Below are 14,606 nucleotides of genomic sequence, written 5' to 3'. Positions count from 1 at the left end.
TTTCAATTTAATATACTTACATATTAGGTACAGCCAGATCCATGATATTTGAACAAGATGTACAACAAATGTAATTTTTCAAATTTTGGCTATGTGCATCCACTAACATTGGACTTGATTGAAGTGTAGACTTATTACATTAACTGCTTAGGAATTACAGCTATTTGTATACACAGTCCCCCATTCACAGAAATACAATAAATAAATATCTCATATCCTGCTTGGAACAATTTGGTTTTTACTCAGAATATAAACCAAATACAAAAACCCAAACATTTTCTTTTAAAATATTAACCAGAAGAAAAAAAAATCTAAGGAAGTACAACTTTAATTGTGCAGCACAAGTTTGAATATAAGTTGAATTTTCTCAAGTTTCCAGAATCTATTCATATACACAATCTCTCGGGAAACATTCCTTCTTAAAGGTCAAACGGGAAAAGAAAGCAAATCTAACACTAACAGATAAGGATTGGTTAAATCTTCATCTGTAGCCGGTGAAAAGGCCTTTTAGGAAAGAACTTTTAGGTTTTGTCTTTACTCCAAAAAGAAAATTGCACAAACGTCATATTCTGTAATTGTCAAGAAATATAGTCTTATTGCTCCGAGATAGTAAAAGACATTAAAATAATATTAGTTTGTGATATTGAGTAAAGTTTTGATATTGTATACTTACGAATACACCACCTGATTGAACTACTCCTCGTTACAAATAAAAATACAAAAACTACAGACAGTTGACCCGGATATGAAAGCTCTCGTCTGCTTCCGGTGCAGAATCGTGCCATGTTTTGCTTCTGTTTTTAACTCAGTTTAGTTTCAGATTCGGTCTAGACCACTTTACCTCAATTATTTCCTGCCGTCATGTCCCGGGGGTCGAGTGCGGGGTTTGACCGGCACATCACCATCTTCTCCCCGGAGGGAAGGCTCTACCAAGTCGGTCAGTAATAAGAGAACCGAACAGAACCTTAACCTGCTCTGTCATCACTGCCTGCTAGCAGGCTAACAGCAGCTACTCACAAATCTCAAGGCTGATTAAATATGTCACCACAGGGCAGTGTGGCAAGAAAATAGCTATTATGAAAATTAATTAAATGTATTGAGGCAGTTTATCCGACTTAACGGAGCAATTAATGAGTCATATCATTAAAGCAAAACATTTCAGGTAGCTGCAATTACAGACTAGTAAAAGCTAGCTAATAATGTATAAAGGAGACTAAATTAAACGTTAGTTCTAGCTTAAGGTTCATACGGCCGGCAGGACCACGCATGCGCTTGTTTTTAATTGAGTATTGTTTTTATTCTAACAGCATCTCTAAACTTCTTAAAGCAGGGGAGTCTAAAATGCAGCATGCATTAATGTGCATTAGTCATTTTTTGTTCTTTTGCAGATCCACATCTCACCCTGTCGCTAGCATCCTACTCTGTCACACCAGATCTCTGCATGTCTTCTGTCACTGCATCCATGAATCCTCTCTGAGGTCTTCCTCTTTTCCTCCTGCCTGCTAGCTCCATCTTCAGCATCCTTTGCCCAATGTATCCACTATCTCGCCTCTGTACATGTCCAAACCATCTTAGCATTGCCTCTCTAACTTTGTCGCTAAACCACAGTCTGAGCTGTCCCTCTGATGTACTCATTTTTAATCTTCTGGGATGAAAATATGAGCATCTCCAGCTCTGCCACCTCCAGATTGGCCCATTTTTCAGTGCCACGTCTCCAAATTATACATCACAGCCAGATAACAAAAAATTCAACAAATAACTGTAGTTTGGAAACTGAACTACAAGAACTTGAAAACAAAATTTCAAATTAATAGAAAGAAAAACACAAAATCATAATAACTCTAATAAATTATAATGCTTTAATTTGTGTATCTATTTAAAGGGTAAGTGAAACAAGGAAACTCTGTAAGCAAATGTAAAGGACTGAATAGCATATAACAAATAGTTTCCTCATATTCTATTCGAGTTATAATTGCTTTCAGTTCAATCATGAAGATATGGAAATATTTTGTCAAAAGAATCTGACAGCGATGTGTTAGCACTGAAGAAAGAGAAGAAGCTAAATGAAAAAGAAAATAAGTAAAAGGTGCTTTTCTTTATCAGCACCTCAAAGAGTGATGTATTTGTGACACCAGGAAGTGAAATTTACAGGTCATTAACAATCATCATCAATTTACTGATAAGTAGCTAGTTTGTTACTTTTTTAAAATCTTCAGTCATGAAGTTTGTGTACATTTCATTTTGCCTGCCTCTCTTCACTCTTCAGAGTATGCCTTTAAAGCGATAAACCAGGGCGGATTGACCTCTGTGGCCGTCAGAGGGAAGGACTGTGCTGTAGTCGTGACGCAGAAGAAAGTTCCTGTGAGTTTGCGTTTATTTCACATTCGTGTGATCCAATTCCTAAAACGACATTTTGATTGGTGTATCGACGGTGGCCCGTGTGGCGAGTTCATCTGTTAGGGGCGCCTTTCTTTGTGTCTTCCTCAGGACAAGCTCCTGGATGCTGCGACAGTCACACACCTGTTCAAAATCACAGAGAACATAGGATGTGTTATGACCGGCATGACTGGTAAGCCACAGGAAGCTTATTATTTACTCTTATTATGGGGGACAATGTTAAGCTTTTTTCTCCAGTCTTCTTTGTTGTTTTTGTATAAAATAATAAGAAAATGGGCTGATTTGGCCCTGATGCAGCCTCCAGTGTATTAGCAGAGTTGTGATTTGGAGTTAAGGTAACAGATATACTCTATATTGCCAAAAGTATTCATTCACCCATTTGAAATCAAGGAATCCAGGTGTTCCAATCACTTCTATGACCACAGGTGTAAAAAATCTAGACATGCAGACTGCTTCTGCAAACATGTGTGAAAGAATGAATCGCTCTCAGGAGCTAGTCTTGGCAATATAGTGTAACTGAAGTTGCAATATACTTTCCTCGTGATGTTGCAGCTGCACATTTTAGTTATCCTCTTCTTTCCTGCAAACTATTCAGAGTTACTGAGTTACAAATTAAACTTCAAATAATGCAAGCTTTTTCAGTGGCATGCGGCTAAGCTTGCAGAAGAACACCAAGACATTTCCAGAAACTGCACATAAACACTTGCTTGAAATTTGACAGAGTGTATAAAAAAAAGTGTTTTTTCAGTCGACAATAAAGGTTGTAGAACAAAGAAGAGCAGATTTAAGTACAGGAAAAAGACAAGACAAACAGCGCTGTATGTGAGTAAAGAGATGAGGGTCATGTGAAGCTTACATCTGTTTCTGTTTGTGGGTTTTATATAAGAAGCGGCAGTGTTTAATATGAAAACTCAGGTCTGTCATTAAAGTGGCAGATTTAGCCACACACACGTATATTCATCAATAATCTGTGGCAGGTTTATGGTTTATATTTAAAAAAATTTTAAGATGAAACTGCACACAAGCTCGTAAGGACTGAGCACTAATAGAATAATAACATAACAGTGGGTAAAAGTCGCATGATGAAATCACACACTAAAGTACAAATGAATGGAAAAAATAATGAAACTGATTATTCCTGGTAAGCAGTGTCTCATCTGACTTATGTTCCACAGCAGATGCTTGTACTTGAAAAACTGCTGATATATGCAATTAAAAACCACAAAGGTTGTACTGCTTCTTCTCCTGCTCCAGCACATCCTGGAGATTCCCAGTCTCGGGGCTGATGAAACCTTTAAGAGCAACATATTAAGACAACAAGTTAATGTCAGCCTCTGCCTGCATAAAGGTTGATTTCATCTAATCATGAATCAGCAGTGGCACAGCTGGATGTGTACCAACCCAGAAAAACAATCAACAACACTGTGATCGATCTGCTTGGTAGTAAACGTGCTGTGTAAACACAGAAAATTAGACAAACTAAAGATACTTTATTGATCCCACAAGAACAGAAATTCAAATAGTGTAACAAAAACAGCATGGTTAGAAGTATGCAAGCCCATAAAGAAGGCATTATTATGTTAGGTAGCACAAAATTGTATATACAACAGTTATCCATCCATCTTCTTCCACTTATCCAATTCACAGAGAGGGCCTGGAGCCTATCCTAGCGAGAAGTACATCCTGGTCAGGGCGCCAGTCTGTTACAAAGCTCACACAGAGTGACAACCATTCACACTCACATTCAAATCTAGGGGCAAATTAGAACTACCAGTTCACCTTATCCATGTAACTCCAAAGACTGGTAGATAGCCAACCTTTTGCCGCACACTAAACAATCTGAGCTTCCTCAGAAAGTAGAATCTGCTCATCCCCTTCTTGTACACAGCATCATTGTTGGTCCTCCAGTACAGTCTGTCACTCAAGTTTGCACCAAAGTACCTGCAGCTGTCCACATGATGTTAATGATGTTAAGTCAACCCACATCTCTTTTGTGTTGCTGACATTCAGGAGGAGGATTGACGTCTCTGGCTATAATATTATTAACTGTAATGCAATAATAGCACTGTAGACATGGCATTTTCTCTTTTTCAAAGCTCTAACAGTCCATGTAAGAACTCAGCCAGGAATATGCTCGAACACACAAGTGTAAGTGCCCACTACGGCGTAGCTCTGTGTTGATTCAACGAAGCTAAGCTGGAAAATAACTATCCTGTAACCTTAAACAGAGGTGGTAGAAGAACTCTTAATCAGAAGGTCCAGAAAGTCCCCACCATGCAGTACTCCCCTAATAACTATTCCTAGTAAGCAATGTCTCATCTGACTCCTCTCATGATCCACAACAAACCCTAGTATTGGAAAAACAATGCTGATATATACAATTAAACTAAGCTTCCTGTTAAGACACCTAGCTCTCAAAAAGGTTGGCAGAAAGCTACCTCTAAGAGCCTGCTACCACTTCTAATGAGACCAACTTACCATACCTAACTTACCATATCATACCAGCTGTTAATGTTTTAAAAAAAGTCAAAGCACTTAAATAATTCTGGCCTCCAGCCTGCCCAAGTTACAGCTTCATGTGACCAGACTGATCCTGGGTGAGCCCTAAATTTTTACAGAGGGAGACCACATGAGCTGTAACTAAAAATGTTTATATTACACAACTAAACAGAACTGAAACACAAATGAACGTAGTCGGATCTCCTGCAGGGAAATGCCTGACCCGAGGGCCGTATCACTTCAAAGTAATTCATTTATTAAAATGAGCCCGTATCCCATTAGTAAGAGTGCAAATGTTTTAAATGGCAGTTTAAAGTGATGTAAGCTGCTTTGTGGTTGTCTTGTGCTCTTTTGTGTGACATGATTTTCTTTCCCTTCCTTCTGTCCAGCTGACGGCAGGTCTCAGGTGCAGCGCGCACGGTACGAGGCCGCTAACTGGATGTACAAGTACGGCTACGAGGTGCCCGTGGACATGCTGTGCAAACGCATGGCCGACATCTCCCAGGTTTACACCCAGAACGCGGAGATGAGACCGCTAGGCTGCTGTACGTAATGTGTGTTAGTTTGTGTGTTTGCATTTTGATATCACTTCATGTATTACAACTGAAATTGAAACTTTTTTCAGAGCATTTTCTTAATGTCTGCAAGCTTCAGTTTACACAATATCTTTGAAATCTGATGCAGAAAGTTGTTAAATTTAGTCTTTTTTTGCATGTCTAAAAATGTGGTGTGCAATGAGCATATATGACTTCTTTCTTTTCTTTTTTGTGCTCTCCTGTTTTCATTCCACCCTGCAGGTATGATAGTGATCGGGATTGATGAGGAGTTGGGCCCACAGCTGTTCAAATGCGATCCAGCCGGCTACTACTGCGGCTTCAAGGCCACGGCAGCCGGAGTGAAACAGACAGAGGCCACTAGTTTCCTGGAGAAGAAAGTGAAGAAGAAGCTGGACTGGACTTATGAGCAGACTATAGAGGTAAAATACACCAGAATACACAAAAGAATTCCATATTCTTTTCTGTTGCACTGGAATTTTGTCCAAAAACGGCCCGGTAACGATGAACGCTGCAGGGCGTTTCCACTCTATGGAGCTTCGGGAATGTTGGGGATTTTACAGGATACTTTCTGGACAGCCGAGTAAGGGGAGTTAGGTGATTTTTATTGACGTATCAGGAAATGTGTGTCAATTTTATAGCTGTGACTATGTGGGGTAATTTCAGTGAATTGCTTGGTGTTTTCCAAGCCAGTTGACGTTAGGGAAGGTTGTTGATTTTTGGAAAAAAATTTCAAACAAGCCCTGTTGGAATTAGAAATCAGTCTCTGAATGGTTTCCTATGGTCTCTGAATCAAAAAGATACTGACTTATTGAAACCCTCTTTAATATGGTAGAGTATATATATCAGAGGTGGGTACATAAGAAACTGGGACTGTTGTCTTCCATTAGCTGAACTCAGTTGCCCACCCCTCATATGTATGTATAATAAACGCATATATAATCACTTTTTTCTTTTACTTTAATTTTCTGTATCATGTTTAAATATGAAGTTCTCCCCTTTGTCTCCAAACAGACGGCTATCTCATGCCTGTCTACTGTTCTGTCCATCGACTTCAAGCCCTCGGAGCTAGAGATCGGAGTCATCACGGCACAAGAGCCCAAATTCAAGTGAGTGTTTTTCTGAAACAAAGCTTCTCGATAGCTTTGAGTAAGAACGTGATCTTGAGTCAGCCACTGCATCAAATTAGTTTTGCAGAACGAAGCAGGCCGTTGCTGATTAAAAAGTTGAAAGCGTTAAAACGCCGGTAATGTGTCGGCTGTGTTGTGTTATTGCTAAATAATTTGAGAAAAAGAGGCCGGTGTTGTAATGGAAATTCCCTAAAACTAAAAACAGCCAGAGGTTGAGATCAAAGCAAGGGCTTACATGTGGAGCTTGTTCTCGATACATCCGTATGTGTGTGTGTGTGTGTTGGCAGAATTAACTGTGCGTTTGTGTTCCAGGATTCTGTCAGAGGCCGAGATCGATGCTCACCTGATGACTTTGTCTGAGCGGGAGTGAAGAACGGAGGATAAACAGTAAAAAGCATCAACACACAAAATGTCTCAGCTGGAAGGAAGATGAAGGAGGAGCTGGTATCATCTTCTTCAAAAAGAGATGAACAGTAACAGATAACCCCGCCCCCACCCCTCCATGCTATCTGGTCACAAACAGGACATGATATTATCCGCGTACCCAAACCTTCACCCCCTCCTGTGTTTTCCTTCTGCAGCCAGCTGCTAAATGTCTCAGATCGTGGACGGGACATTCAGATCAGTCCCTGACGTGACACATAAAGTGTGACGTGGCAGCTGATGTGACAGACGGCCGCAGCGCAGCAGCTCAGCCTGAATGACTTCACCTAATGAGTGTGACATGAGCAGATTGGAAGGTGGAGGTGTGGTAACACTACAACTTACAGCACAATACCTCTTAAATGTGGACTCAGTGGTCCTGTAGCTTCACTGTGCTCGGCAGTGCTTCCTGACCATCTTTTCTCAGGGCTACCACTTACATATGTGTCTCTCTTCTTCAGTGTTTAAGCTTTCCCCTCTGCACTGTCTTCAGTTTCAGGATGAAATTCATGCTCTGTACTCGATGATAACCCAGGGAACAGCTGTGGGAATTCTCCTACAGCAGCAGGTCATTGTCACACCCCTGTTTAAATCTGCTCAGGTCACTAGAAAGCTGGTGTTTTGATCTACCTGCCCTTCTGCTGCAGCTGCTGTACATTTCCACACTTCTATTAAACACACTTTTTATTTAACACAGGTGTTTGATTCTCTGCGCACATTCATTCCTGTCTGACGGCTCTTAGCTCTCTCGAAATTACTCCACAGAGTGTACAAGTGAGAATGCAAATGTCTGAACAGTCAGCTTCCACAGTAAATGATCTTTACTATGCCTGCTTCCTGATACAAAGCGAGTATCATGTACCCATGAAGGAATAGCACAGTTTGTTTACACCCAGTGAGACCTGCACCTAATGCAAATGATTATTGTGCTGCATTCTGTTTAGCATTAATTTGATCGTTTCGCCTAACAACACATCTTCTTTGAAAATGTATTGAATCCACTATTTTCTCACGTCTGGGAGAAATTATTTTAAATAATCACGATCTCTGTGTTTAACAAGATAATTGGGATTTTTGCCCCAATTGAGCCGACTTTTGCTGTTTATTTCCAGTACTGGAAACGCTCCTGCCACGGTCAATCGCTTTGTAAGTAAGTAAGTAAGTAAGTAAACTTTATTTATTAAGCGCTTTTCGCAGACAGACAATCACAAAGCGCTGTACACAAATATTAAAATAAACAGTAAAATCAATAAACATTATATACAATGTAAAAGATCAAATATAAATAATGTAAAAATATAAAATATGTAGATCAACGAAAGGCTTGTTTGAACAGAAGGGTTTTTAACTGTTTTTTGAAAGAATCCACAGAGTCAAGCAAACGTAATTGTAGTGGCAAACTGTTCCACAGCCTTGGTGCAACAGACTGAAAGGCTCTGTCCCCTTTTGTCTTCAGTCGTGTACGGGGAACAACTAAGAGACTCTGAGTCTGTGAGCGAAGATGACGAGCAGCAGTGTATTTTATAAGAAGCTTGGATAAGTAATCTGGAGCCTGGCCATTTAGTGCTCTGTATGTTAAAACAAGAATTTTAAAGTGAATTCTAAACTCTATTGCGAGCCAATGTAAAGAATATAAGATAGGAGTAATGTGAACACGCTTGGTAGAGCAAGTCAGTAATCTGGCTGCTGCGTTTTGTATGGCTTGGAGGCGAGAAAGAGATGATTTATCCAAGCTAGTAAACAGGGGATTACAGTAGTCTAATCGTGATGACACAAAAGTGTAAATCCCTTTGCACATATCGCGACCTATGTGCCCACTCAGCAGCGCCATTAGACCGAGTACCCTCACGCTTACAATGCCCAGTGCTGTCTGTGCGTTAAGTCTCGTGATCAGCCTTTTGTGGGTACAAAGTAAACAAGCACTGAGGCACCGTTTACTCTAGTTAGGCCAAAAATGGAGCAAAGTTCAGGCAAAAGAACACGTGAGATGATCCATAGTCGTTAATATGTTACTGCGTGGTCTGGTTACTTGCTTTTAAAAAGTGCAGAGCCTAAGCTCCACACTGAAACCTTTCTTTCTCTTTACTTTTCTGAAGCGTTCAAGCATCTGTAAGGTGTACCACGCAACGTGAAACACAATATTATACTTTGTGCTCCAAGCCAATTATTTAAAAGCTATGGTTAGTGTTTTAAACATAAATCTGCTGATACTTTATGCCGTGTGATTACAGATGAGGCTACCCAGCAGAATACCAGTCCATAAAATCAACATTACTACTTTTACTCGAAGTGTACATGGTGAGTAATAATACTCACCATGCATATTTCATTTGATTGTAGCTATTGATTCATTAATATGCCTATCACTTTAATATTGATTTTAAAGCGTTGTCTGCTGTTGAGTAGATGTACAGTACATTAAAACTGTACTGGTCCAATTCATTGGACACATCTACCCTGTTTCTGTTTCCAGATTTATCCTGCGCTCAATGAGGCTTTTGTCTTTTTAAGAACAGCTCATTCAGTCGTTTTGATGCTAAAATGTTTGTCCTGTTGAGTAAGAATGTGACTTATAGCCTAAATACCCTTTTTTTTAAATATCTCTTAGCAGAAGACTTTTTCAGTAGAAAACAATTAATGCTTGTGTATTAAGGTGCAGGGCTGCCCTCTGACACAGTATTCTGATTTGTTGCAGGCTCCGTGGCCATCTCCTTTAATTAAAGTCCTGGGTTGCCTTGTGGACCAAGGTTTACTATAAACAGTCATGACATGAACTTTAGTTCATTTTTTCTTTTGCGTAAGGGAGGGGAAAATATTTCATGCCTGCTAAAGTATTAAAATGTAAGGTTTAAACACAATTCTGCAGTAATTTAATGACAGTGGATATTTATTTTACATGCAGCTCCCTTCCTTCCCAACTTCTGTCACTTGACTTCGGCATCCTGTTGTTCCTGTTCTTCGGAAGGTGAATGACAAGCAGGAATGTCGCCAATAGCTGAATTGTTCCGTTCCTGGGAATTTCCTGTCCCTTCCCTCTTAGCCACACCCTCCAGAAAAACTTCCTGATTTAAATGACAGGGCAATTGACCTCATTACACACACAGAAAAATTCCCGAAGCCTCTTATCTCTACAAACACACACATTTAAAAGGAGGAATTCGCAGCTCAATTGACTACCAGTTCCTCATTCAGTGGAAAGGAGTTATCAGCGCTTTCCTGTATTATATGAAAATCAGAAAGGGGAAAAAAGAAGTGTCCGGTCAGGAGTGAAGTTGAGCTGTCATGCTTTGATGGGAGCGTTTATTTGAGCAGACTCAGTGACGGCAGCAGGAGGCCACGTGGTTACGTTCATTTCCCGTGTAATTGCAGGTTTTTATTGCCGTCAGGCGCTGCCGATTACGATTACACGCCGGATACGACTACTTCTGATGTCTCGTGTTCACGTGTAAAACTATTCCCATCCCAACAAATAACACGGTCACACAGGAGGCTTTCACTGTTAAATATGAGTGTTTTAATTTAATGGAGTGTGCTGAACCCATTTGCTGTCTCACATATACAACCTGCTCAACTGTACACATTCACAGCTTCCATAAAAAATACATCTTTGTATACACAGCATTTACACTATCATACAGCAGAGCTGCTGGAGGAACATCTTCACGTATGTATGGACGTCCACAGAATACAAGCGATCCATCCCGTTATTATGTGTCACATGTGATCATGCATTCGCCGGCAGTCTGTTTAATTCTTCCTGCTCAGCTGCCTGGAAGCGGTCATGTCACCTCGCTGCATCGCCCGACCCCATCGTTGTCATCCACGTCATAGCAGAAGTATGGAACGTGCCGGGCCCCCCTATCCGTCCATCCTTCACCGTCACAGCCTCTGGTCTCTGTAACTTCCCCCGCCCTCTCGCTTCCTGCTAATGTCCATTCCACTGAATGTCATCGTAATTCACCTGCAGACACATGGGAGGAAATAGAAATGGTCACACACCAACTAATGACACACTTCATTTGTGCCAGACCGGCGCTACAATTTTGAAACGTACCTCATCGTCAGAGCTCATGTGCTCCTCTTCGTCACTGTCGTCTGACTCGCTGTCTGGCAGCTCTCTCAGGTCAGGATGGGTCACAGAGTACAGCTCTTTGTTGATTTCCCAGTTATCCAAACCAATGGTGAGGTGATAGGGGCTGTGGCCCCCGAAACTCAGGAGGTTTGGGTTCGCTCCTTTTTTCAGCAGCAGTTTGACCAATAGGAGGTTCTGCTGGTCCACAGCCAGGTGGAGCGCGCTGCGACCGTTATGCTGCTCCTGTAAAACAGCAAGGAGGCAAAGGCATTAGTATTAACAAAGAGACTAACAAAGAATTTATTTTATTTTTTTTCCATACAGAAGAGGTGTAAGTTACCTTTGCATCAATGTCAGCTCCCAGATCTACCAGTCTCTCCACCAGTGAGAGGAAACCCTGCACTGAAGCCAGGTGGAGGCAGTTTTGACCTGCACAACACAGAAAAGGAAAAGAAAAATTAAAAGTTGATTCCAGAGCGAGACTGCAACAGAAATATTCTTTCCATATTCCTTTGTTATTCTTAGTAATTAGCAAAAACTGCTGGGTGTGGGTTGTGAAACACATGCATTCATATCAATGTCCTTTTTTTGGATTTGATTTACTGCCTTTTTTAACCCCCCAACAATACTGAGTATGCACGGCAGTGCTTAACGGAAAAATGTTTACACAAAAGTCTTAAAGAGAGGTGTCCACCTTTTTTATTTAGACATTAACTACTGCATAATAGATGGGGTTAAGCTCCTCTTGGTCACTTAACTGCAGTCTTCGGGGCTAACTAACAGCAAGCATCACTTACCGTTATAGTTGCAGGCAGCCATCGCCGTGTGTAGGTGCTCTGGTCGGCTTTTCTGTGTGATGACGCTGAAGCAGTGCAGGTTACCGTGGCGACAGGCAATGTGGAGAGGCGTGTCTCCATTGTTGTCCACCAGCGTGGGGTCACAGCCGGACACCAGGAGGTTGAGACACACCTCCGGCTGTTTTGTTATTACCGCCAGGTGAAGAGGAGTCTGGAGAGGGACAGGTATTTTAGTAATGTCATGATGGCGGATGCAGGTGGGGGTGGGGTGTTAAGAGCTGTGTTGTGCATACCTGTCTCAGGTCATTCTGTCTGTTGAGGAAGTCTGTGTTTTTAGACTGGTCGATCATGGTTTTGATGAATTCTTTGGCCTCATGGATGATTGCCAAGTGGAGCAGCCTGCAGAGACATAAAACAAAACAATTTAAGTAACAAAGCAAAGATTAAAGCAAATTTTACACAACTTCGTGCCTTTTTCGTCTACATCAGATACAGTTACAAAAAAAGTACTAACTATGAAGAAAACACTATTTTTTTTTTCATAAATATTTGTAATAATAAATTTACAAGGAAAAAAAACTTATTTTACACCTAAAGAGAGTAACTTCCTGTGATTACAGTAAAATTGTGTAACTGTAAAACTTAAATGATTGATGTAACAGCTTCAGTTCAGAAGCGTCCCTTTGTTCTCTAACTTGGCTTTTATGCTTTTGTTTGAATTGGTGTAAAATACTATAGTGCTGCATAGAGAGTTACATTTGTTACACAAAAAAAGAAAATGCACTCACTCAACAAGAATGGCCAACAGAAACATGATTACATAGGGGTGTCATAGTAACTGTTTATCAACGGTAATCCAGGGTTTTTCCAGATTCTTGTGAGGGTGACTTTGCTTATATGTAATCTCTCTTATCTTAACAAGTCTGCATTGTCCAGATCTTTCTGGTTTACTGATAAACAAAAGTGGACTTTTATTACAAATTTTTTCTTTTTCTTTTGGGGAATGCCATTTTTGGTGGGTACCAATTGCTTTTTTGTGTCTGCTTTTACTTTCAATAATATGTTTGCAGGAAAATAATTAGAACGTTTAAAATGTATTTTGCCTTTCAGAAAACTTAATTTGAATTATTATATATTATGTGTCATTGCTATACTTTTCTTTGAATTTGTGCAACAAACATAAGTGTTGTACTTGTAAACAAAGGTTAAGCATCTACACTTGCATCATTTTTTAAAAAATACAAACCTATTCCATTTGCCTGTATAATTTTGGCATAAAAGTACTTCCATAAATTTCCGGTACACTGCTTTGATTATTTAACTTATCTCTGGCCCAGTGTTAATGCGCGAGCAGTAAGCCCATTTAAAACACTAGGAACTATATTCATCTGCGGAAGAACTTTGTTAAAATAAAAGTTAGGTTTCGGGGACTGCTTTGTTATTACCCTTGAGTTATATGTCAATAATAACCCGCACGCGCCTCTTGGAGAATCGGGTTTCGCCCCCAGTCTCCGCTCACTGCATTTAAGGTACTTTTTTCACATTTTTCTTTTCATCCTCTTTCACTTCACGGGAACGCGCGTCGGTTGGATTCCTTGGTGACGCGCCCGGGACTTTCCCAATCTGACCCGCGGCCATAATAGATTCCCTCCTGATAATAGCCTTTTGTTTACGTCCAGCAGCGCCGTGTCTGACCACAGGCTGACCCGTTCTTAATAAAACCGGACACTCGTTCGGTGTATTGTTAACACCGCGGTATGGTACCCCTAAAATCCTGGCTACTTAAAAATTAATCCCCCACTCGGGTTAAGGTAGGCCCGGGCCTCACTTGGAGCAGAACTACATTCCCCACAGGAAAGGCATCAAATTACCTCCAAGACCCGAGCTGGGCCTTCTCCTAGCCTCACTGTTGCACCCCCCGAAAATAACTGGTAAACATCCGAGCTCGGTAACCTTATTCCGGGTCAAACTTACGTGTCTCCGTCTTCTGTGATCTGTGTCTGCCACTCGTACAGCTCTCGGGTTGCAGCGGGGAGCTGCTTGTGCTCCGGCGCCTCGCATTCCAGCTGGAGCCGGCGGATCTCGGCGGCCACAGCCTGGTACTCCTCCTCCTTCAGGGAATCCAAACCGCTGTCGAGCCGATCCTCCGTGGCCTGAGCCGTTTTCCCTTCTTTTGAGTCCCGACTGTAATCCATTTGGTTTAATATACTGGTCCTGTGAAGATCCATGTTAGTCCGAGGTGCGTTCAGTTGTGTTTTCCGACAGCGCTGCACTGCAGTAAATGCCCTCAGCTCTGTGGCTGCAGCGGGGCGGAGCTAACAGCTAGGTGGGGGATTTCCAGAAAACTGTCACTTAGAATAACACAGCACACAGATTGCTGGCTCCAACAGGGGATTTCTGTTGAGACACATATAAAATACACTAGTCAGTTTGTCACAGAGAGAGCGAAAATACTTCTGCAGACTGCATGTTGTGCATGTAAATCATACAGCCTTCAGGGCATTTCACATTCCTATAGACTTATTAATCATGTGAGTAATTGGATTTGGATGCATGCAACATAAAGTCATTTCTTGGTCATGCAAATTGATTAAATCAAAGGTTTTGCACCTCACCAGTGAAACTGCCCAACACCACACATCTTTAGATGTACCTGCAAGATATGGTAATTCTTCAAGAAAGGGAAATTTTAGTTGGGCATTTGGTGTTATGAAAATAATGACGATAATAAAAA

General features: G+C 41.0%; 2 protein-coding genes across 2 annotated transcripts; one reads left to right on the top strand and one right to left on the bottom strand.

Moving 5' to 3' along the window:
- Positions 1-769: 769 nt before the first annotated feature.
- psma6a (proteasome 20S subunit alpha 6a) lies at positions 770-7,695 on the top strand. The gene is made up of 7 exons (XM_006799353.3): positions 770-937; positions 2,267-2,361; positions 2,488-2,569; positions 5,286-5,441; positions 5,694-5,872; positions 6,465-6,559; positions 6,893-7,695. The coding sequence occupies exons 1-7, from the start codon at positions 862-864 to the stop codon at positions 6,948-6,950; spliced, it is 741 nt and encodes a 246-aa protein (XP_006799416.1). The 5' UTR covers positions 770-861; the 3' UTR covers positions 6,951-7,695.
- A 2,799-nt stretch (positions 7,696-10,494) lies between these two features.
- On the bottom strand, positions 10,495-14,179 carry nfkbiab (nuclear factor of kappa light polypeptide gene enhancer in B-cells inhibitor, alpha b). Its single transcript, XM_006799352.3, has 6 exons — positions 13,847-14,179; positions 12,166-12,271; positions 11,873-12,083; positions 11,416-11,504; positions 11,058-11,318; positions 10,495-10,964 (listed from the first exon to the last, which is right to left on the bottom strand). The coding sequence occupies exons 1-6, from the start codon at positions 14,098-14,100 to the stop codon at positions 10,929-10,931; spliced, it is 957 nt and encodes a 318-aa protein (XP_006799415.2). The 5' UTR covers positions 14,101-14,179; the 3' UTR covers positions 10,495-10,928.
- Between the last annotated feature and the right edge of the window lie 427 nt (positions 14,180-14,606).

The sequence above is a fragment of the Neolamprologus brichardi genome, chromosome 19 (assembly GCF_056152115.1).
Source record: "Neolamprologus brichardi isolate AB-2024 chromosome 19, ASM5615211v1, whole genome shotgun sequence".
Lineage (NCBI taxonomy): Eukaryota > Metazoa > Chordata > Actinopteri > Cichliformes > Cichlidae > Neolamprologus > Neolamprologus brichardi.
This window is presented reverse-complemented; position numbering and strand designations above follow the sequence as displayed.